We start from the raw sequence: 22,022 nt of genomic DNA, 5'->3' as shown, positions 1-22,022 counted from the left end.
CACCAGGGTTGTGGGTTTGATTCCCACGGGGGGCCAGCACAGGAAAAAAAATGTATGAAATGTATGCATTCACTACTGTAAGTCGCTCTGGATAAGAGCGTCTGCTAAATGACTAAAATGTAAATGTAATGTATTATTATTATGATTTTGATTTGGTTTTTGATTATATTGTTATTGACCTACTATAAAACTTCAATTAAATCGCTGAGTCTCAAATAGCCTCATGTCCCTTTTTATAGCTGCGCAATGGCACACATTTCAGCAAATAAACGCATGTATCAAATAAATGTTGGGTCTAAATTAATTGTTTACCAGGTTACCATAAATTATCATTAGTTATTTACAAGGATTAATGTTTGATTTAGTAATTAATTCAGTAATGACTCAAAAAATGATGGCAATCATCAGTTTTTAATGCCAGTCAGAAACTGCTAGCCATTGGCTGCAAACAGCTGAGAACTGCTAGCTAACTGGCAAGCACAAAAACAGTCAACCACTTCAGGAGTACAGAACCCATTGAAATCGGTCAATAACCCTCTAGTGGCGAAAGTATAAACACAGAAAATGCACAGTCAAAGAGGAGAATAATTATTCTGTCAAGGAAAAGTTTTTGCTGTCGTTGAAATAGAGGGATACTAAGACAAAATAAATGTGACAGTGTGTAAATGATAACACAGTGCAGAAAATGAAGAAACTGAATAAAATGCTGGAAGTGAATGCTGGATTTAAACAATGAACTATGCAAATGGTCAAAAGACGTGACATCCTTGGGATGTCCCTACCCCATTCAAGTTTAAATTTGAAATGGTTAAGATTAAGTAAGGATTATGGTTAGGGTAAGGGTAGGGGTTAAAGTTAATGTTCAGGTAAGGGATGACCCCCATGAAATGGACAAAAATGAATGGCATCTTATTGGCATTGGGCGAACCCTATACACGATCGCAATACCACTCAAACGGACGGCAGATCATCAAAAACATATTGCAACCGGAACATTGCAAATGCCAAGCGTCATAAACCAAAAATCCCATTGAGGGGCGAGCGCGCACCAGCGTAGGATTTCATATGGGAAATGGTCACAAAGTCAGGTCTCAAGGGTGAAATGTTGTCAATTATATATATGTAGTAACCGTATGGACATACATTTGTCTTATTTTATTGAGTTTGTCCATAAGGCCTATGTTTTGTCCATTTGCCATATATGATCATAGGAAGTCGGCTCCCGAACCCAAAAGTCAGTGAACCATGTCCAAATGGCATAAGAAATGTCCAAACGGCAAATATAATTATTGAAAGTACCAGATCAGGATTTTATGTCCATTTGCCATATATGATCATAGGAAGTCAGCTTCCGACACCCAAAAGTCAGTGAACCATGTCCTAATGGCATAAGAAATGTCAAAATGGCATATATACTGACCAAATTATATACAGTTGAAGTCGGAAGTTTACATACACTTAGGTTGGAGTCATTAAAACTCGTTTTTCAACCACTCCACAAATTTCTTGTAAACAAACTATAGTTTTTGCAAGTCGGTTAGGTCATTTTTTTAAATGTATTTTATTTCACCTTTATTTAACCAGGTAGGCTAGTTGAGAACAAGTTCTCATTTGCAACTGCGACCTGGCCAAGATAAAGCAAAGCAGTTCGACACATACAACAACACAGAGTTACACATGGAATAAACAAACATACAATCAATAATACAGTAGAAAAATCTATATACAGCATGTGCAAATGAGGTAGAATAAGAGAGGTAAGGCAATAAATAGGTCATGGTGGCAAAGTAATTACAATATAGCAATTAAAGACTGGAATGGTAGGATGTGCAGAAGATGAATGTGCAAGTTGAGATACTGGGGTGCAAAGGAGCAAGATAAATAAATAAATAAATAAATACAGTATGGGGATGAGTAGATTGGATGGGCTATTTACAGATGAGCTATGTACAGGTGCAGTGATCTGTGAGCTGCTCTGACAGCTGGTGCTTAAAGATAGTGAGAGAGGTAAGAGTCTCCAGCTTCAGAGATTTTTGCAGTTCGTTCCAGTCATTGGCAGCAGAGAACTAGAAGGAGAGGCGGCCAGAGGAAGAATTGGCTTTGGGGGTGACCAGTGAGATATACCTGCTGGAGCATCTACTGTGTGCATGACACAAGTAATTTTTCCAACAATTGTTTACAGACAGATTATTTCACTTATAATTCACTGTATCACAATTCCAATGGGTCAGAAGTTTACATACACTAAGTTGACTGTGCCTTTAAACAGCTTGGAAAATTCCAGGAAATTATGTCATGGCTTTAGAAGCTTCTGATAGGCTAATTGACATAATTTGAGTCAATTGTAGGTGTACCTGTGGATGTATTTCAAGGCCTACTGTCAAACTCCTCAGTGACTCTTTGCTTGACATCAGGGGAAAATCTAAAGAAATCAGCCAAGACCTCAGAAAAAATATTGTTCACCACCACAAGTCTGGTTCATCCTTGGGAGCAATTTCCAAATGCCTGAAGGTACCACGTTCATCTGTACAAACAATAGTACGCAAGTATTTTACCAGGTAAGGTGACTGAGAACACATTCTCATTTACAGCAACAACCTGGGGAATAGTTTCAGGGGAGTGGAGGGTAATGAATGAGCCAATTGTAAGCTGGGGATGATTAGGTGGTCATGATGGTATGAGGGCCAGATTGGGAATTTAGCCAGAACACCAGGGTGTTAACACCCCTACTCTTACAATAAGTGCAATGGGATCTTTAATGACCTCAGAGAGTCAGGACACCTGTTTAATTAACATCCCATCTGAAAGACTGCACCCGATCACTGCCCTGGGGAATTTGAGATATTTTTTAGACCAGTGGAAAGAGTGCCTCCTACTGGCCCTCCAACACCACTTCCAGCAGCATCTGGTCTCCCATCCAGGGACTGACCAGTACCAACCCTGCTTAGCTCCAGAAGCAAGCCAGCAGTGGGATGCAGGGTTGTACGCTGCTGGCACAGTTCTATTTTTGTTTCATCAGACCAGAGGACATTTCTCCAAAAAGTACGATCTTTGTCCCCATGTGCAGTTGGAAACCGTAGTCTGGGTTTTTTTATGGCGGTTTTGGAGCAGTGGCTTCTTCCTTGCTGAGCGGCCTTTCAGGTTATGTCGATATATAAACACCATGGGGCCACGCGGCCGTCATACCGCTCAGGAAGGAGATGCGTTCTGTCTCCTAGAGATGGTGCGAAAAGCGCAAATCAATCCCAGAACAACAGCAAAGGACCTTGTGAATATGCTGGAGGAAACAGGTACAAAAGTATCTATATCCACAGTAAAATGAGTCCTATATCGACATAACCTGAAAGGCCGCTCAGCAAGGAAGAAGCCACTGCTCCAAAACCACCATAAAAAAAGCCAGACTAAGGTTTTCAACTGCACATGGGGACAAAGATCGTACTTTTTGGAGAAATGTCCTCTGGTCTGATGAAACAAAAATAGAACTGTTTGGCCATAATGACCATCGTTATGTTTGGAGGAAAAGGGGGGAGCCTTGCAAGCCGAAGAACACCATCCCAACCGGGAAGCACGGGGTGGCAGCATCATGTTGTGGGGGTGCTTTGCTGCAGGAGGGACTGGTGCACTTCACAAAATAGATGGCACATGAGGAAGGAAAATTATGTGGATATATTGAAGCAACATCTCAAGACATCAATCAGGAAGTTAAAGCTTGGCCACAAATGGGTCTTCCAAATGGACAATGAACCCAAGCATACTTCCAAAGTTGTGGCAAAATGGCTTAAGGACAACAAAGTGAAGGTATTGGAGTGGCTATCACAAAGCCCTGACCTCAATCCCAAAGAAAATTTGTGGGCAGAACTGAAAAAGTGGGTGCGAGCATGGAGGCCTACAAACCTGACTCAGTTACACCAGCTCTGTCAGGAGGAATGGGCCAAAATTCACCCAACTTATTGTGGGAAGCTTGTGGAAGTCTACCCGAAACATTTGACCCAAATTAAACAATTTAAAGGCAATGCTACCAAACACTAATTGAGTGTATGTAAACTTCTGACCCACTGGGAATGTGATGAAAGAAATAAAAGCTGAAATAAATCATTCTCTCTCCTATTATTCAGACATTTCACATTCTTAAAATAAAATGTTGATCCTAACTGACCTAAGACAGGGAATTTTTACTAGGATTAAATGTCAGGAATTGTGAAAAACTGAGTTTAAATGTATTTGGCTAAGGTGTATATAAAACTTCCGATTTCAACTCTATATACAGTTTGATACCATTCAAATCAATTCAAATGTTATTTGTCACATGCGCCGAATACAACAGGTGTAGACCTTACAGTGAAATGCTTACTTACAAGCCCTTAACCAACAATGCAGTTTTAAGGTGGGGGGCAATGCAGTCCGGGTTGCCATTTGATTAGTCATTCAGGAGTCGTATGGCTTGGGGGTAGAAGCTGTTTAGAAGCCTCTTGGACCTAGACTTGGCGCTCCGGTACCCCTTGCCGTGCGGTAGCAGAGAGAACAGTCTATGACTAGGGTGGCTGGAGTCTTTGACAATTTTTAGGGCCTTCCTCTGACACCGCCTGGTTTTGAGGTCCTGGATGGCAGGAAGCTTGGCCCCAGTGATGTACTGGGCCATACGCACTACCCTCTGTAGTGCCATGCAGTCGGAGGCCGAGCAGTTGCCATACCAGGCAGTGATGCAACCCGTCAGGATGCTCTCGATGGTACAGCTGTAAAAGATTTGAAGATCTGAGGACCCATGCCAAATCTTTTCAGTCACCTGAGGGGGAATAGGTTTGTCGTGTCCTCTTCATGACTGTCTTGGTGTGCTTGGACCATGCCAGTTTGTTGGTGATGTGGACGCCAAGGAACTTGAAGCTTTCAACCTGCTCCACCACGGCCCCGTCGATGAGAATGGGGGCGTGCTCGGTCCTCCTTTTCCTGTAGTCCACGATCATCTTCTTTGTCTTTGAGGGCACTATGGTGTTGAACGCTGAGCTGTAGTCAATGAATAGCATTCTCACATTCCATTTCATTCCAGCCATTACAATGAGCTCGTCCTTCTATAGTTTCTCCCATCAGCCTAATCTGGTACACGATAAGGGTTTAAGAATTTTAATTTATTAAGTATCGACTGCATATCGAATCAAACGAGTCAGAAGTTCATAAAAAAAGCTACTCTGTCCTCAACTCTGTGGATTTCTCTGTGTGTGCATGTTCAAAATAGACTAGGGGCCTACTGTATTTAGATTTGTCTTCATATTTGCTGCTTCTTTTTTTCTTCTCAAAAACAACTGTTTTTTATTATTAAAATCAGCACCTGAATATCTGATGTATCTTATGTATTCGGTATTAGGCTATGGTTTCATTCCAGCATCACATTTGTTGGAAACACTTTGGTTGTGGCCAATGGTGTTTATATATATCATTGGTTGTGACAGTTCACTGTTAGAAAGACATTTAATCCACCTTTCTTTTTGTGTGACACACGTTCTCCAGGCCATGTAATGAGGAATAAGAGCTAGAATTGAATAAGATCTCTATGCTCCAGCCCCTCCAATCATAAACGTTCTCTTATACATAATCAATACGCGACTTTGCCAATACGACACCTGTTGAGGCATTGCAGCTGGATAGTGGGGAACTGCCACTGGGATAAGGCGGGACAAACTTGCATTATCGTACTGGGCGAGGTTGAAATAGTTCAAAAGGACATCCTGCGGCCACGGAAACTGGGGACTGCTGGGAGCGAGGAGTGGGTAAGCAGAGGGTGTACGGGTAGACAATTGGGCAGAAAGTGGTAGAATATGGACTGGGGGAGAGAGAGATAGGGCCGGCAATTGCATTGGGGAATGTTCCTCTGTGGCTGTTTACGAAACCACGTGTAGATGTGGATATGATTGAGGGTAGGAGAGAATGGGATGAGGATGTGAGAAGGTGTGTGGAGAGATATATATATACTGTAGAGAATCGTTTTTATTCGTTTTTAAGGATATATACAGATGGTTCAAAGGATCCAGTTAGTGGTAAGGTGGGGGCAGGGGTGTATATCCCAGATTTCAACGATAGAGTATGTAAGCGGTTAACTGGTTATGTGTCGGGATATGCAGCCGAGTTAATGGACATGATTATAGGTTTGAGATGGGTGGAGAAGGTGAAACCACTGAGTGGTGATTTGCTGTGATTCGGCTGCAGTATTGAGTAGCGGGCAGGTCGGATAGGGGAGACTTGTTTGTGGAGATGATAGTGCTGTTAATGGGATTGGAGGGGATGGGAGTGGTGGTAAGCTTTTGCTGGGTTCCCGCCCATTTGGTTATGGAGGGTAATGAGAAGGCTTGATGTTGTGGCTAAGAGTGTGGTGAGGAGAGAGGGGGTAGATATTCAGGTCCCGCTGGGCCGCAGGGAAGTTAAGTCCTTGGTCGGGGCAAAAGGGCTTGATCTTTGGCAAAGGGAGTGGGATGCTAATAGTAAGGGGAGGCTATTTTATCACGTGCACTGGTCAGTAAAGGAAGAGGTGGGGAGCATGGGATGAAGAAGAGAGGAAGTTGTGTGGAGTAGACTATGGTTTGGGCACACAGGCTTGAATGCCACGTTGTGGATGATAGGGAGACATGAAACCGTGCTGTGTGATGAGGGTACGGTGAGCATGTGTTGATATTTTGTGAACTGTATGACATAGAGAGGGAGATATTGTGTAAAAAAAAGTTAGAGAGGTTGGAGTTTGGGTGGTGTAGTGGGGGGAGGGAAGTGGTGTCTAGGGCTCTATTTCAGTTTCTTAGAGGAACAGGACTAATGAAGATCATTTCATGTAGGTAGGCTGTGACTGGCCTCCCACTCCAGTACAGTAGGTGGCGGTGTATGCACCTTAAACGTCGAATGCGATCTGTCAACCCAAAGAAGAAGACTTTCCAATGTAAACAAACCGTAGGCTAATCGTGAGCATGGCGAGAAATATGGACAGTCTCGTAAAGGTAGTTGTATCTCGACTTTATCTTAGGTCAGACAAAATGGACTACTTTATAGTGTATTTATACTTGATCCATTTGTTTCATCCGTATCACATATCTAGCTGTATCTGGACCTAGTCAACACGCTAGCTTCAATGCTAGCTAGCTTCAATACTTTATGGCTATCTGCACATGTTACACATTGTGTGCAACTTAGGAGACAACGCTAGCTACTTATATACTGTACCTTGCCCTAACAAAATGCGTATTGTCGACAGCAATGGCCATGGTCAACAGCAGCAAGTAGCTAAAGCTAGCAAGCAAGTTCCCTGGTTATTACATTTGGGCGAACGTTCACTCTCTAGCCAGAGTCAAAGTAAAGTGAGTGCCAATTTCTCTCCAAATTATCAATTCCTTGCTATATGTTACCTAACCAATTCAGCCCCACATCCTGACCTTCACGTTGCAGATGTTGACAAAACAGCATCCTAACCAATTCAGCCCCATATTCTGACTTTCACGTTGCAGATGTCACTGCAATGCACCCCTGGTGTGATGTTTCATCCAGTCTACTGAGATGGCCATTTGATAAAACCGACCAAATTCTTATTTACAATGACTGCCTACCTGGGAAACAATGGGTTAACTGCCTTGTTCAGGGGCAGAACAACAGATTCTTACCTCGTCAGATCGGGGGTTCGATCCTGCAACCTTTTGGTTACTAGTCCAACGCTCTAACCACTAGGCTACCTGCCTCCCACGTCCAAAACAATGAATATTTCATAAGCTACCTTTCCTATTTCTGTAGATTTATCCTACCTGAGCTTGATGGCTAAACAATAGATTATAGGCCTACTATCGTGAGGGCCTAACAAGCTCTCACAAGCTATATGGCATGATGAAAGAAAGATTACTTTTCTTGCAGGTCCATGGAGGCGGAGGGTATGACTCTGACTTCAGTGATGACGAGGCCCAGGGGGAGACGTCTCAACGTGGAGTGAAAAGGTAAGGGCCATATAGCAATCTAAACTCAAATCCAAACAATTAGCCTACTTCAAGATACTACGTGCCATTTTTTTTTTTCCTTCATTAATGTTGACCTGCAGGAAACGTGAGGATGATCTACTGCGGAAGCCCTTTCAGAAAGGAAGACACACAAAGGTGGCACATAGGGATGTTGCCACCCATGAATACGACAGGTACAGTATCGGTCTCTTTCATAATGAAGCATCGTTGCCTGACGTCAATTATGTTTTCTGTTAGTGACTGCAAGTGTTTTGTGTTGCCACACAGGGAGGAAGCTAGAAACCGACGTCATCACCTGATATCAATGAATGCTGTATCCTTCTAAATTGACGATGAAGAGTTTTCACAAGTAAGAAAACGATAAAAGGTCCCCCGTCGCAAGTTAGAGTGCATTGTGATTGAAGATTCATGTTTGGGAGTGTGTAGCTGCCAGAATAGCAGCAAAGTTCCCCCTGAATGTGCTTCACCCAGCAACAATGTTCAATATGTGTTATTTTTTTCCCCAGGATGCAATATTAATTCAGTTCCTTATTTTTATGCATGATTTTAATATCATTGATTCCCTAACCATTTACCTTCAGTTTGAGAGACATAAAAAGTTTGTCAGTGACTACATATTATATTATGGTGGGAAAATGGAGGATCTCAGACGCTCCACGTAAGTTTTGCTTTTGTTTTTAATGTTGCCTAATATATGGAGTAGAGATCTTCATAATGATACATCTCTGTGTGATATGAATAAATGCTGACACGTCATTGTAAACCTAGGGCCAATGATAAATCGGACCTGGATGTGGTGCGTGAAAACCATCGCTTCCTGTGGCGGGATGAGGATGAAGAAGAAATGACATGGTAAGTACTGTTAAACAAAATACTTTTCTTTGCCACTCTTGGAAATATTGGTCACCAATAGCTGCTCTTTTATTATCAGGGAGAAAGAACTAGCAAAGAAGTACTATGACAAGCTCTTCAAAGAATACTGTATCGCTGACCTAAGCAGATATAAAGAAAACAAGGTATGTGGTATTTTTATATAGACAGTACCATTCAAAAGTTGGGGTCACTTAGAATTGTCCTTGTTTTTGAAAGAATAGCACATTGTTTTGTCCATTAAAATAACATCAAATTGATCAGAAATACAGTGTAGACATTGTTAATGTTGTAAATTACTATTGTAGCTGGAAACGGCTGATTTTAAATGGAATATCTACTCAGTCATACAGAGGCCCATTATCAGCAACCATCACTCCTGTGTTCCAATGGCACGTTGTGTTAGCTAATCCAAGTTTATAATTTTAAAAGGCTAATTGATCATTAGAAAACCCTTTTGCAATTATGTTAGCACAGCTGAAAACTGTTGTACTGATTAAAGAAGCAGTAAACCTGGCCTTCTTTAGACTAGTTGAGTATCTGGAGCATCAGCAATTGTGGGTTTGATTACAGGCTCAAAATGGATAGAAACAAAGCACTTTCTTCTGAAACTTGTGAGTCTATTCTTGTTCTGAGAAATGAAGGCTATTCCATGTGAGAAATTGCCAAGAAACTGAAGATCTCGTACAACGCTGTGCACTACTCCCTTCACAGAACAGCGCAAACTGGCTCTAACCAGAATAGAAAGAAGAGTTGGAGGCCCCGGTGCACAACTGAGCAAGAGGACATTAGTATATTAGAGTGTCTAGTTTGAGAAACAGATGCCTCACAAGTCCTCAACTGGCAGCTTCATTAAATAGTACCCGCAAAACATCAGTCTCAACGTCAACAGTGAAGAGGCGACTCTGGGATGCTGGCCATTAAAAATCAGCGGTTTCCAGCTACAATAGTCATTTACAACATTAATGTCTACACTGTATTTCTGGTCAATTTGATGTTATTTTAATGGACAAAGAAATTGCTTTTCTTTCAAAACAAGGACATTTCTAAGTGACCCCAAACTTTTGAACGGTAGTGTTTATGTAAGTGTGCATACATAGTATTCTATTGGTATTATGTGATTAATGAGGATGACTGCACTTTTCCTCCAGTTTGGGTTCCGATGGCGCGTAGAAAAGGAAGTCGTCTCTGGCAAAGGTAGTCTTTATTACATTTTAAATTCAGAGACATTTATACATTATAAATGTATACATTTGTTGTTTATTCAGTTAATTGCTTATACAGTTCACCATTAAAATGCCAATACCTGGAGTCGAGGACATACGTTTGTACCTATCAACCAACAGCTTTAGTCAGAAATAATTCGGAACTCTACCACTAGATGCCGATAAAGGTCAAGACGTGCTTACTTTGACTCAGCTTTCAGGGGTTGACAAACCTGTTCTTGTAATACCACATGGCAGGCACGTAAGGTTTTTAGTTTACCTCTTTGGATTTCGACTGCGGGAGAGGAGGGGGGAAATGTATCCAACCACTAAGAATAGTCAGTAAGCTTAGTTGGTGAGCTGATTTCTAGAAGTAGGTGTGGTATCTGGTTGGAACAAAACTCTATGGTACCTGCGGCGCTCCAGGATCAGAGTTGACCACTTTTGGTTAACATTAATCTCGGAAACCCAGAAATAAAATCGACCGTAATTGTGTCAGACGCTCGACTAGTTTCTGGGGGAGATGTATGAGAAAAGATACTAGATACTAACTAAACTAGCGAAGTCTCAACTCCCCTAAATGGAAACTCTCAGCCAAAGCATGGATTGGTCATTGCATCCCATTATGTTGAAAATAATCCCCAGATAAATGTATTTCCCCAAAACAAATAGATGTGTGATGTCTGCCATTGATGCTTCCAAATAAATCTCCTTCTTCCCTGGTACTCAGGAAGTAACTACACAAATAGAGTAGCCATTCAATTATCCACTTGTAAATGATTTTAAAAAGCTTTGTGGGTGATAGCAAGTATAAATAGAATAGGTTATTGGGAAATGCTACAAGGTGAGTGCACTGAGACACTTTAAGTAATGCATTGAACAGAATGATCTATTCTTGCCACTCCGAGAAAGCTGAATAAGCCAATATGCTGTACCAGATTAAGTCACTCTAGCTAATCCCGCCCTTGTATTTTCGTTTACTGCTATTCTGTAGGCAGTGCCATGGGATTAAAAGGCTGACTCAGATCATCAAAGTTCACAGCCGATGCTCTGTACTATCATTACCTCTTCAATGGGATGCAATGACCAATCCATGACCTCAAATCCGATCAGAGGCCAGTCATGTTCTCTCTCTGGCCAATGCTAGTCATACTTTAGTGTCACAGGTCATGTTGCTTTGGGTTAGGTCAAGTATTGATCTAATGATGTGTAATGAACGTTAGTTACCCGTTTTGGCCATACCGGGAAAGATTCATCAACAGCACTTTCTTACTATATACAAGGTTTTATAGCAAGCCTTTTACAGCTGTTGTTTTGCCAAAGGGGTCCTAAAAAAATTTTTCACCCTCTATACAGCACGGCATTCATTTGATAAGAAAAGAACCAGATGCTTTTGTTAGAAGGACCGTCTCTCCTCAGCCTTATGTTTCTGTCTTCTCCTCACTGGTGGCGGTGTCAGAGGAAGGCCCCAAAAATTGTCAAAGACTCCAGTCACCCAAGACCTAGACTGCTCTCTCTGCTACCGCACAGCAAGCGGTACTGGAGCACCAAGTCTAGGTCCAAAGGCTCCTTAACAGCTTCTACCCCCAAGCTATAAGACTGCTGAACAATTAATCAAATGGCCACCTGGATTATTTACATTATTCCCCCCGCCTTGTTTTTACACTGCTGCTACTCGCTGTTTATTATCTATGCATAGTCACTTTACCCCTACCTACATGTACACATTACCCCGACTAACCTGTACCCCCGCACATTGATTCGGTACTGGTACCCCCTGTATATAGCCTTGTTATTGTTATTTTGTGTAGTTTTGATTATTTTCTCAATTTTTTGAACTGCATCATTGGTTAAAGGCTTGTAAGTAAGCATTTCACAGTAAGGTCTACACCTGTTGTATTGGGCACATGTGACAAATAACATTTGATTTGTTCTCGTGTCTGCCGCTGGAGCGCTAGGGCCCCTAACCCTCTTACCGTCTGAGCCTTAGCATACTGTCTACATGCCATCTGTCTTAGCTAAGACCATGTCTGTCCATCCCCATATGGCAATGGCGTTTCCGCCTACTTTAGCATGTGACAATGTGTGCTCCTTGAAACCTAGTTGACACGATTCAACAAAGTGTGTCCTAAGTCAACGCTGTTGCCAACCAAGCTGGTGTTTGGAGAATCCCCCAGTCTGAAGTACGTAGGGCCTACGTCATGATGAGACGAGTGTAAACCGTAGAATCTGTCGAGACTGAATGGGATGCGTGGGATAACAAGTAGTTCCGGTGTTTGGGTTTTGGTCACTGGTTATTTGGATGTGTCAGTATTGGGTTTGGCTGAGAGTTTCCTTTTGCAAAGGCGGAGACTTCGCAAACCATAACTCTCCATTTGTAACACGTATAGACCCAATTACGCAAGATTTTAGTTCTGGGTTAACCGAGATTAGTACACATGTGAAGATGTATTGATCAAGCAAGGTCAGTAGTTCATCTTTCGACATGTCTGTCTGCAATCAGTTTGTATTTCCATGAGTTGGATACTTTCTGTTCAAAGGTCCCAGACATAAAAACATGTATGTTTATATAATATTCTAATTAGTTTATTTTGCTCACTTTGAAACGGCAGATATCTTTCAATATTGTAACGTAGACCCATGGAGTCAGGAAACCGGTGCAAATGGTGAGTTTAATAATAGCGAACATGGAGAGTACAAAACAAGAAGCATCCGTACATAAAAAACTGAACCAATACTGCCTGAAGAGAGATGCTAGGGAGTGTTAGATAAAGGGGAAGTAATCAGGGTAGTGATGAAGTCCAGGTGTGCCTCATGATGAGGCGCAGGTGTGCGTAATGAGGGTTGCCAGGTGTGCATCATGATGGGTTGCCAGGACCGGTGGTTAGTAAACTGGTGATGTCGAGTGGGAGTAGACATGACAAATATGCAAAAAAAATAAAAAATATCGGGCAGACCCCCAATTCTGAGTGTTGGGCCACTTAATCACTGCTGACTCAAGTAGCATCAGCATTGGTTTTTATAAACAATATTTGTGAATTACTTATGACATAATCATCATTTATCTCTATGCCGAGAATGTTTAGACCATTGCGCTACTCGGGAGGCTGTAACCATCCACATCTGATGCCGCTGGCCAAAGGCGAGCGATTAACTCTTTATGAACTACAATCCAGAAGCTGTGTTTGAACGTTTAGAAACGTCAATAATAATTTTTTGCGATGCAGCTTTCAAAACATATGGTCCTTGTCTTTTGTCTGCGAGAAAGAATCCTTCAAATAAAAAAGCTACACTTACTGTAGCAGTTTTGCACAGATCCATACAGCTGTGAGTGCCTCTGTAACCGATGTGAAATGGCTAGCTAGTTAGCGGTGGTGCGCGCTAATAGCGTTTCAATCGGTGACGTCACTCGCTCGACCTTGAAGTAGTTGTTCCCCTCGGCTTTTGTGGCGCGATGGGTAACGATGCTTCGTGGGTGTCAGTTGTTGATGTGTACAGAGGGTCCCTGGTTCAAGTCCAGGTTGGGGCGAGGAGAGGGGCGGAAGCTATACTGTTACACCTCCATCCGATGAAACTACAAGTTACGCTTATACACAGGTGTTTGGCACATGCTAGATGGCTAATTAGCACAGGTGGTCGCCTCTGTCTTCTGTCTGTCTTCCGTTAACAAGCGCTGTAACATGGAGATGTCGTGTGGCAACCCTAACTCTGTAAAGGTGTGTTTCAATTTAACTTTTTAGTTTTTTTGTAAATGATTTCTTGCTGATATGAAAGAGAAGGTCCTTATGCTTCCAAAACCGTACCGCAAGTGATGCGGCGCGTCAATGTTCAGACCAAGCGTCGAGGCTCTTAACAAAACTCCCCCGTACAGAAGACGCCTTCGTCCAATGATTCTTAGGGGGTAATGTAATGGAAGTGAGAGTCGTGATCAAGGGCTAGTTTTGGGAACAGTTGTTGGTGAAACTTTACAGCATGTTTTGGAAAGTCAAACCGCAAAGAAGCCAGCTACAGTGTGTCCAAACTAAAAGGACACAGAGACCCAAGTCATGGATCCATTCCAGTGAGGGCATACACTGTATCTCTAAGAAGAGGCCTCTCCCTAGAGAGTAACTCCCTTTTCATTGCTTATCATGCTTTATAATCACAGCTACCAGAGTCATTCCACGAAAAGAGTGCCTTTTGGGTAGTGTAATTCTTAAAAAAAAAAAGTTTATTTCACCTAATTATAATATTCTTACATAAAGAGCACATGTTCCACTTCATAAAAAAAAAACATGTTTTCCTATCTCAAAAGGTCAAAATAAGAAAAATTACAATCAAAGTAACAGGAAAAGGGCCAATTAAAGATTCAGTCGACCGTAACAGGGTTGATGATTTTATCTTAAATCAGACATAACTCCAGGGGGAATGGAAGCATGTTGTCTACAACAGGGAGGGGCAATTGAAAGCAAGCGTAACAAAAATGTACTTGTTTAAAAAAATAGTTTCTTGCCCATCTATTTATGGGTAACAGGGTTGATGTGTTATGCTCGACTCTCCGTTTTCTACCACAAAACAACAAGAAAATGGAAAATGGAATCAGCTCACCTTCTTTTACACTATGATTTGACTATTAGATGTTCAATGTTTTTGCTATTAAAACGAGAGTTCAATTTACGTGACAGGGTTGACCTTAAAATGAAGGACAAACGTAAATGAATCCCTTATCGTATGAAATAAACATTAATCTTCACAAATTACTTAGTCGAATCAACAACATAGGGCAAAACTATGGTTTTACAATGATGGTGAAAACTTGGAGAAATTTTGGGGTTAAGTGGGTTAAAATCTTCCACGAAGTCAGAAAAAACATGACGTGGAACATGCCAGAATGCAGATAGTTTTTTGCATAATTTATTTTTTGTTCATATAAAAAATGTGATGTATTAAATGTTCCATGTGATTTTATATGAAAGGTCACTTCATTTAATATAACAGGCTTTTAAAAGTCAATATTAGTGCACAATTCCATTTTCTACTATTGATAAAACAACTCGCCAACATCCGGGAGAATGGAGCCTTATCTGGCAGATAAGGTGTTAATTAACCTGCACGTGCAGCTCATGGCATGTAGCCATCTCCAGCGGCCTAAAGTCATGTTGACACTGTCTCTCTAGAAGTGACCTCTATCTCTTGTTGCTTATGCTTTTCCATTGGTAAGTATAATCACAGCTGTCAGCATCGGAGAGAATGGTCTCTATTCTGGCATATAAAGCGTTAATTAGCCTGCATGTGAAGAAGGCAGCTCATGGCATGTTGCCAGCTCCAGCAGCCTGGGGTCAGGTGAGGTCTAAGGACTCCTAAACAGCAGGATGACAAGAAAGAAGGGGAGAACAGTCCTGACCGCTCATGACACTTTTCCTCCTGGGCAATCTGGAGGATCCATCATTAAGCCTGCTAAAGCTAAACCCAGGCTGTTGATGGTCAATCAGGGTTAAGGCATGGCCACTGGCCAGCTCCTGCTTCATGTCTCCTGCTGCAGGAGGAGAGGACTAAAATGAGCCCTGGTGGTGCAAAATAAGATTAGACCGCAGCAGTAGGAACCTCGGCAGGTCAACCACGGCTCTTGACTGTTGATAGGAATGGAGGTGTCTTCTGACTAGTCACATCCTATATACAGTGCCTTCAGAAGTAGTAAATACCCTTGACTTATTACACATTTTGTTGTGTTACAGCCTGAATTAAAAAATGATTAAATATATTTTTTCTCACACACTACCCCATAATGACAAAGTAAAAACATGTTTTTTTCGAGATTTTTGCAAATTGATTGAAAAGGAAATACAGAAATATCTCATTTACAGAGTCAATACTTTGTAGAAACACCTTTGGCAGCGATTACAGCTTTGAGTCTTTCCACATCTGGATTGTACAATATTTGCAAATTATTATTTTAAAAATTCTTAAAGCTCTGTCAAGTTGGTTGTTGATCATTGCTATCCAACCATTTTCAGGTCTTGCCATAGATTTTTAAGCCGTTTTAAGTCACAACTGTAACTAGGCCACTCAGGAACATTCACTGTCTTCATGGTAAGCAACGCCAGTGTAGATTTGGCTTTGTGCTTTAGGTTATTGTCCTGCTGAAAGGTGAATTAATCTCCCAGTGTCTGATGAAAAGCAGACTGAACCATTGCTAGGATTTTGCATGTGCTTAGCTCTGTTTTATTTTTTATCCTGAAAAACGTAACAATTAGAAGCATACCCATAACATGATGCAGCCACCACTATGCTTGAAAATATGGAGAGTGCTACTCAGCATCTGTTGTATTGGATTTTCCCCAAACAACAATTTGTATTCAGGACAAAAAGTTAATTGCTTTGCCATATTTTTTGCAGTATTACTTTAGTGGCTTGTAGCAAACAGGATGCATGTTTTGGCATATTTTTATTCTGTACAGGCTTCCTTCTTTTCACTCTGTCAATTTATGTTAGTATTGTGGAGTAACTACAATGTCCTATCACAGCCATTAAACTCTGTAACTGTTTTAAAGTCACCATTGGCCTCATGGTGAAATCCCTGAGCGATTTCCTTCCTCTCCGGCAACTGAGTTAGGAAGGAAGCCTGTATCTTTGTAGTGAATGGGTGTATTGATACACCATCCAAAGTATAATTAATAACTTCACCATGCTCAAAGGGATATTCAATGTCTGCTTTTTTTTTTTACCCATCGACCAATAGGTGCCTTTCTTTGTGAGGCATTGGAAAACCACCTGGTCTTTGTGGTTGAATCTGTGTTTGAAATTCCCTGCTCCAACAGGAATTTTACAGATAATTGTATGTTGGGGTATAGAGATGAGGTAGTCATTCAAAAGTAATTTTAAACTCTATTATGGCACAGTCCTTGTAATTTAAGCAAATTGTTACTCCTGAACTTATTTAGGCTTGCAATAACAAATACTTACTGACTTAATATAGTTCAGCTTTTCATTTTTTATTAATTTGTAAAAATGTCAACAAACAGAATTCCAAATTGCCTCCTGAGTGGCGCAGAGGTCTAAGGCTGTGCCACTAGAGATTCTGGGTTCGAGTCCAGGCTCTGTCGCAGCCGGCCGCGACAAATGGGGAGACCCATTTGGCCCAGCGTCGTCCGGATTAGGGGAGGGTTTGGCCGGCAGGGATGTCCATGTCCCATCGCGCACTAGCGACTCCTGTGGTGGGCCGGGCGCAGTGCACGCTGACACGGTCGCCAGGTGTACGGTGTTTCCTCCGACACATTGGTGCGGCTGGCTTCCGGGTTAAGTGGGCATTGTGTCAAGAAGCAGTGCGGCTGGGTTGTGTTTTGGAGGACGCACGGCTCTCGACCTTCGCTCTCCCAAGTCCGTACGGGAGTTGCAGCAGTGAGACAAGACTGCAACTACCAATTGGATACCACGAAATTGGGGAGAAGGGGTAAAAAAAAATCTAACATAATTCCACTTTGACATTATGGGGTGTTGTGTGTTGGCCAGTGACAAAAAACGACATAATCCATTTAAAATTCTGGCTGTAACACAAGAAGGTGTGAACTGTAGAGATACAGCCATGTTTATGCACCTTTCCTCCAAATGAGAGCTAATTTGACTTGATTAGTAGTGACATATGTGATAATGAAGTGCACAGGGGAACACACTTGTTGAGCTTTACATTGGCATTTCTTGCATTGTATTCAGACTATCCTATGTGTATAATTTGCCTTAAAATAGGTATAATACTGGGTGACTTCATATACTTTAAAATATTTCCCCCCCAGTCTGTTATCTTTAATGAAACCTGCCCAGATGCAGGTTTCCAAGGGTTTGCAAAAACCTGCAAAATGCAGGTCATCATGAGAGTACATTGAGTAATACTCTGTTTAGTGTAAAAACAATCACTCTCTATTGCTCTACTCTGTGTGGTATGGAAATGCAGTTGAATCCTGTTTCTGTTGTATTGACACTGTAGGCCAGTTTCTGTGTGGGAACAAGCGCTGTGAGAAGGAGGATGGCCTGAAGAGCTGGGAGGTGAACTTTGCCTATGTGGAGCAGGGAGAGAAGAGAAACGCACTGGTCAAACTCAGTAAGAGCTCTGTTGTTTACTGGCCGTCTAAGCTAGGGCTGGGACTTTAATCCTTGCTCCAGTATCATGTTGAAGCAAATCGCATTCGTAAAGCCAGAAGAATAACTCCCTTCTCTCATTGTGATCCCTGAGGAAACTCCGACATGCGATATAAACTTAATTTACTTTTGCTTTTAAGTAAACTTAGCGATATCAAGCAGTCTGTCACAATAATAATTTCCTAGGTCATATCCTCGATTCCAGTTGTTTGCCATACTGACAGAGATGGTATTTTCTAGGACTCTGCCCAGAGTGCTCCTTCAAACTCAACTATCATCACAAGTAAGTTGAATCTCTAATTGTTCCTTGTCAGTTTATCATCATCTATTGAACACGTGGGGTCTCTGGCCCCTTTTTGTGCTGTCAAGATGTCACAGTTAATGTTTGACGATTGGCAAAATTGAAACAAATGACTTTTTTCAGGAGAAAGGAGGTGATCGCCAAGAGAAAAAGACCTAAGTCGTCTGAGGAAAATGAAGTTGAGCCACAGTCAAAGAGATCCAAGAAAGGCTCCAAGAAACACAAAAACAAACATAAAAGAAGGCACAAAGGCAAGACTCCACCGTTTCATATCTTTGTACAACTATGGTTATAGGTAAACAAAAATAACAGGCCATGGTGATAAAATTAAAAGTGCAGGTGTTTGTACTAATGTCTTGATGGTGTAAAAGTAATTAGGATTTGCCGACTCACACCCATGAATAACTTGCAGTGAGTATACCAAACATTAGGAACACCTTCTTAATATTGAGTTGCACCACTTTTGCCCTCAGAACAGCCTCAATTTGTCAGGGCATGGACTCTACAGTGTTGAAAGCATTCCACAGGAATGCTGGCCAATGTTGACTCCAATGCTTGCCACAGTTGTCAAGTTGTCTGGATTTCATTTGGGTGATGGGCTATTCTTGATACACATGGGAAACTGTTGAGCGTGAAAAACCCAGCAACGTGGCAGTTCTTGGCACAAACCGGTGTGCCTGGCACCTACTACCATAACCCGTTCAAAGGCACTTATATATTTTGTCTTGCCCGTTCACCCTCAGAATGGCACTCATACACAATCCATGTCTGAATCTTCTCGAGGCTTAAAAATCCTTCTTTAACCTGTCTCCTCCCCTTCATCTACACTGATCTGAATTGGATTTAACAAGTGACATCAATATGGGATCATAGCTTTCACCTGGATTCACCTGGTCAGTTTATGTCATGGAACGACCAGGTGTTATTGTTTTGTACACTCAGTTTTGTACACTCGGGGCTCCCAAGTGGCACAGCGGTCTAAGGCACTGCATCTGTGCTAGAGGCGTCACTACAGACCCTGGTTCAATTCCAGGCTGTATCACAACCGGACGTGATTCGGAGTCCCATAGGCCGGCGCACAATTGGCCCAGCGTCGTCCGGGTTTGTACGGGTGTAGGCCGTCATTGTAAATAAGAATTTGTTCTTAACTGACTTGCCTGGTTAAATAAAGGTTCAATACAAATAAATCAAAAATAGGCCTACTACAGTGTTGAGATATTAGGGCAATTCCATGTTAACAGTGACACTGAGACTCAGATTTTTCACTTTTAAAATGCGTGTCAAACAAAAACCAATGAAGTTAAAGAAACCATACAACTTTATGCACAAGGGCTACTTTTTAAAAATGTCCACTGAAAACTTTACAAAACACATTTAATGGAAGAATTGTGCAGATGCAAAAACAGAATGATGGTACAAACAGCACAAACCATCATTCTGTTACCAAACTTTTCATCTGCGCTGTTCTTAAAGTACATTTGTTTTTGTGAAGTTTTCTGTGGAAATTGTGAAAAGTAGTCCTCATACACAGAGTTGTATGGTTTGTTTAACTTTGCAAACATTGGTTTTTCGTTTGACATTTTAAAGTGAAAAATCTGACTCTGTTACTCTTACTGTGGAATTGTCCATTACATAATAGCTGAGATATTACATAATAGCTGGCTGAACACCTTTTGCTTATTAATGACCCTTCAATGGTGATGTTGCTTTTTTTTTACTCAATGTCAACTGCGAATAGTTGGCTGTCCAAGTTAAACTGACTGATCCCTTCCTCTGTTTCCCCCTCTCTCCCCTTGCAGACCACTCCTCCCCCAGTAACTCTGAGGACGACTCCCAAGAGTCAGACAAAGGTACCGTTCGTTCTCACTCTCCACCTCCCTACCAAGTCAAGCGGTGTATTATCTTACACCTTCAGAGCAAGCAGAACAGACTGGCCCTAGTGTCGACATCCATTACAGGAGCCTTTAAATACATTTTAAAACATGTGTGCAAGCTTGGCCCTTAAGCCTCAGGGGAGTCCTCCCTGCAGCTCCGCAGAAAGTCCGACAACGGTCATGCTATTATTGCGGCTTCGATCCGTTCACATGGTCAGCTGCACTTGAAGTATGGGCCTGCTTACCCTTGGTTGTCGGTTTAACATAAATAAAAGCAGTCGTTGCACACGAAGGCCAAACTCTAAAGCCAAGGTGCAGACCAAGGGCCAAACACTCTTATAAGTTTAAGTCGGGACTTGACTCTTCAGACCCTCTTCAAACCTTAAGCGCTGTACCTATTTTTTTTATATGCTGCAGCAAAATGTTTATGTTTATGAAAGCATTATGAAAGCATTATGATTGAATGTAGTACATGAAAATCTCTTGATGAATAAAATTTTTCTGATTTGTATGGTCTCCTTCCTGCCCTGTAGCAGAGGGAGAACACAGTGAGGAGCCAGATAGCCTGTCGGAGGCAGACCACTGGAAAGGCCCAGCCCCCACTATGGAGGAGAAGTCCAGGTGAGCTTAGCACTCTCACATTAGCTCACCTTTACAATATCCTGTTAGGCCTTTGGCCACTATTGCCAGCCATTTAAAGTCTGACGTGACTATTTTCTGTCTTCCAGGGAGGAGAAGTTTGACGAGTACTTTGAGGACATGTTTCTTTGACCACCCTGGCCTTGGATTTCTGCCAGCAAGAGTCTACGTGTCAGATCATTGATGTAATTGATTTGGTGTTAGAAGTTGCCCTTGTTGAATATTTGAGTTTACCTGAAGCTAAATAAAATCTCCGTTTTTTTGTCATTATAACTGAAATAAAGTCTACAATATGCATAGAGTGCCATGTAAAACCATGAAGGACTCCCAAGAAAGATCAATATCAGAAGAAAACTAGAGGAAGCAAAATATTCAACCATGGTAGTAGAGAGACCAAATAAAAGCCAATGCATTGGAAAGTGCATGTATTAACACATCATTAATGTTCTTCCTGTAGGGTAATAGATGTCCAAACCATATGAACCAATGTTAGTTGCTGTAGCGCTACGATTAGGAAGCTGTGAATTATGCCTGAAGTGGCTCGTGTGCTCTTTTCGTCAGGAAGTTCAGTTGCGTGTCTGTTGCCCAGGGATTAGACACAATGGCTTTAATCGTCAGTAATTACTCTCTCTTCTTTCGAAAGGAGTCCACATATACACTGAGTTAACGCATGATAACCGTTCATGCAGGTTAAAGAGGAAGTCAACCATAGTACCTATTCTACTTTGATCAGTGTTTCTCTGTGCTAATAAATATGCCCTATTACCCAGTTAAAGAGTTTGGATCTCATATTACAATACTCTAGGCCTATGTTGCCACAGGTCACAGAAATAAGATTGCATTGATTGAATAAACTTTTGCTCTGAATTGTCCTTGATTGAAAAATGTATACTGTAAAAAAATAAATAAAGTGCTCTATAACAGACGGATGACACGGGATGATAAGGATCAGGAAATACCTCATGCAGACATCGCTCAAGGTGCTTACTCAAAGTGTGTCAAAGTGCATTGGTCTTGACAGCAACGCAATTGGCTGATCTTCTTT

General features: G+C 41.7%; 1 protein-coding gene across 1 annotated transcript; it reads left to right on the top strand.

Annotated features, from left to right (window-relative positions):
- The first annotated feature begins 6,864 nt into the window (after positions 1 to 6,864).
- On the top strand, positions 6,865 to 21,900 carry fra10ac1 (FRA10A associated CGG repeat 1). The gene is made up of 14 exons (XM_014179256.2): positions 6,865 to 6,974; positions 7,876 to 7,955; positions 8,057 to 8,149; positions 8,244 to 8,289; positions 8,558 to 8,634; positions 8,745 to 8,828; positions 8,908 to 8,992; positions 9,998 to 10,043; positions 18,012 to 18,125; positions 18,404 to 18,446; positions 18,588 to 18,715; positions 20,264 to 20,314; positions 20,872 to 20,959; positions 21,067 to 21,900. Exons 1-14 carry the CDS (start codon positions 6,945 to 6,947, stop codon positions 21,107 to 21,109), a joined length of 1,008 nt encoding a protein of 335 aa, XP_014034731.2. The 5' UTR covers positions 6,865 to 6,944; the 3' UTR covers positions 21,110 to 21,900.
- The last annotated feature ends 122 nt before the right edge of the window (positions 21,901 to 22,022 follow it).

The sequence above is a fragment of the Salmo salar genome, chromosome ssa28 (genome assembly GCF_905237065.1).
Source record: "Salmo salar chromosome ssa28, Ssal_v3.1, whole genome shotgun sequence".
Classification (NCBI taxonomy): Eukaryota; Metazoa; Chordata; class Actinopteri; order Salmoniformes; family Salmonidae; genus Salmo; species Salmo salar.
This window is presented reverse-complemented; position numbering and strand designations above follow the sequence as displayed.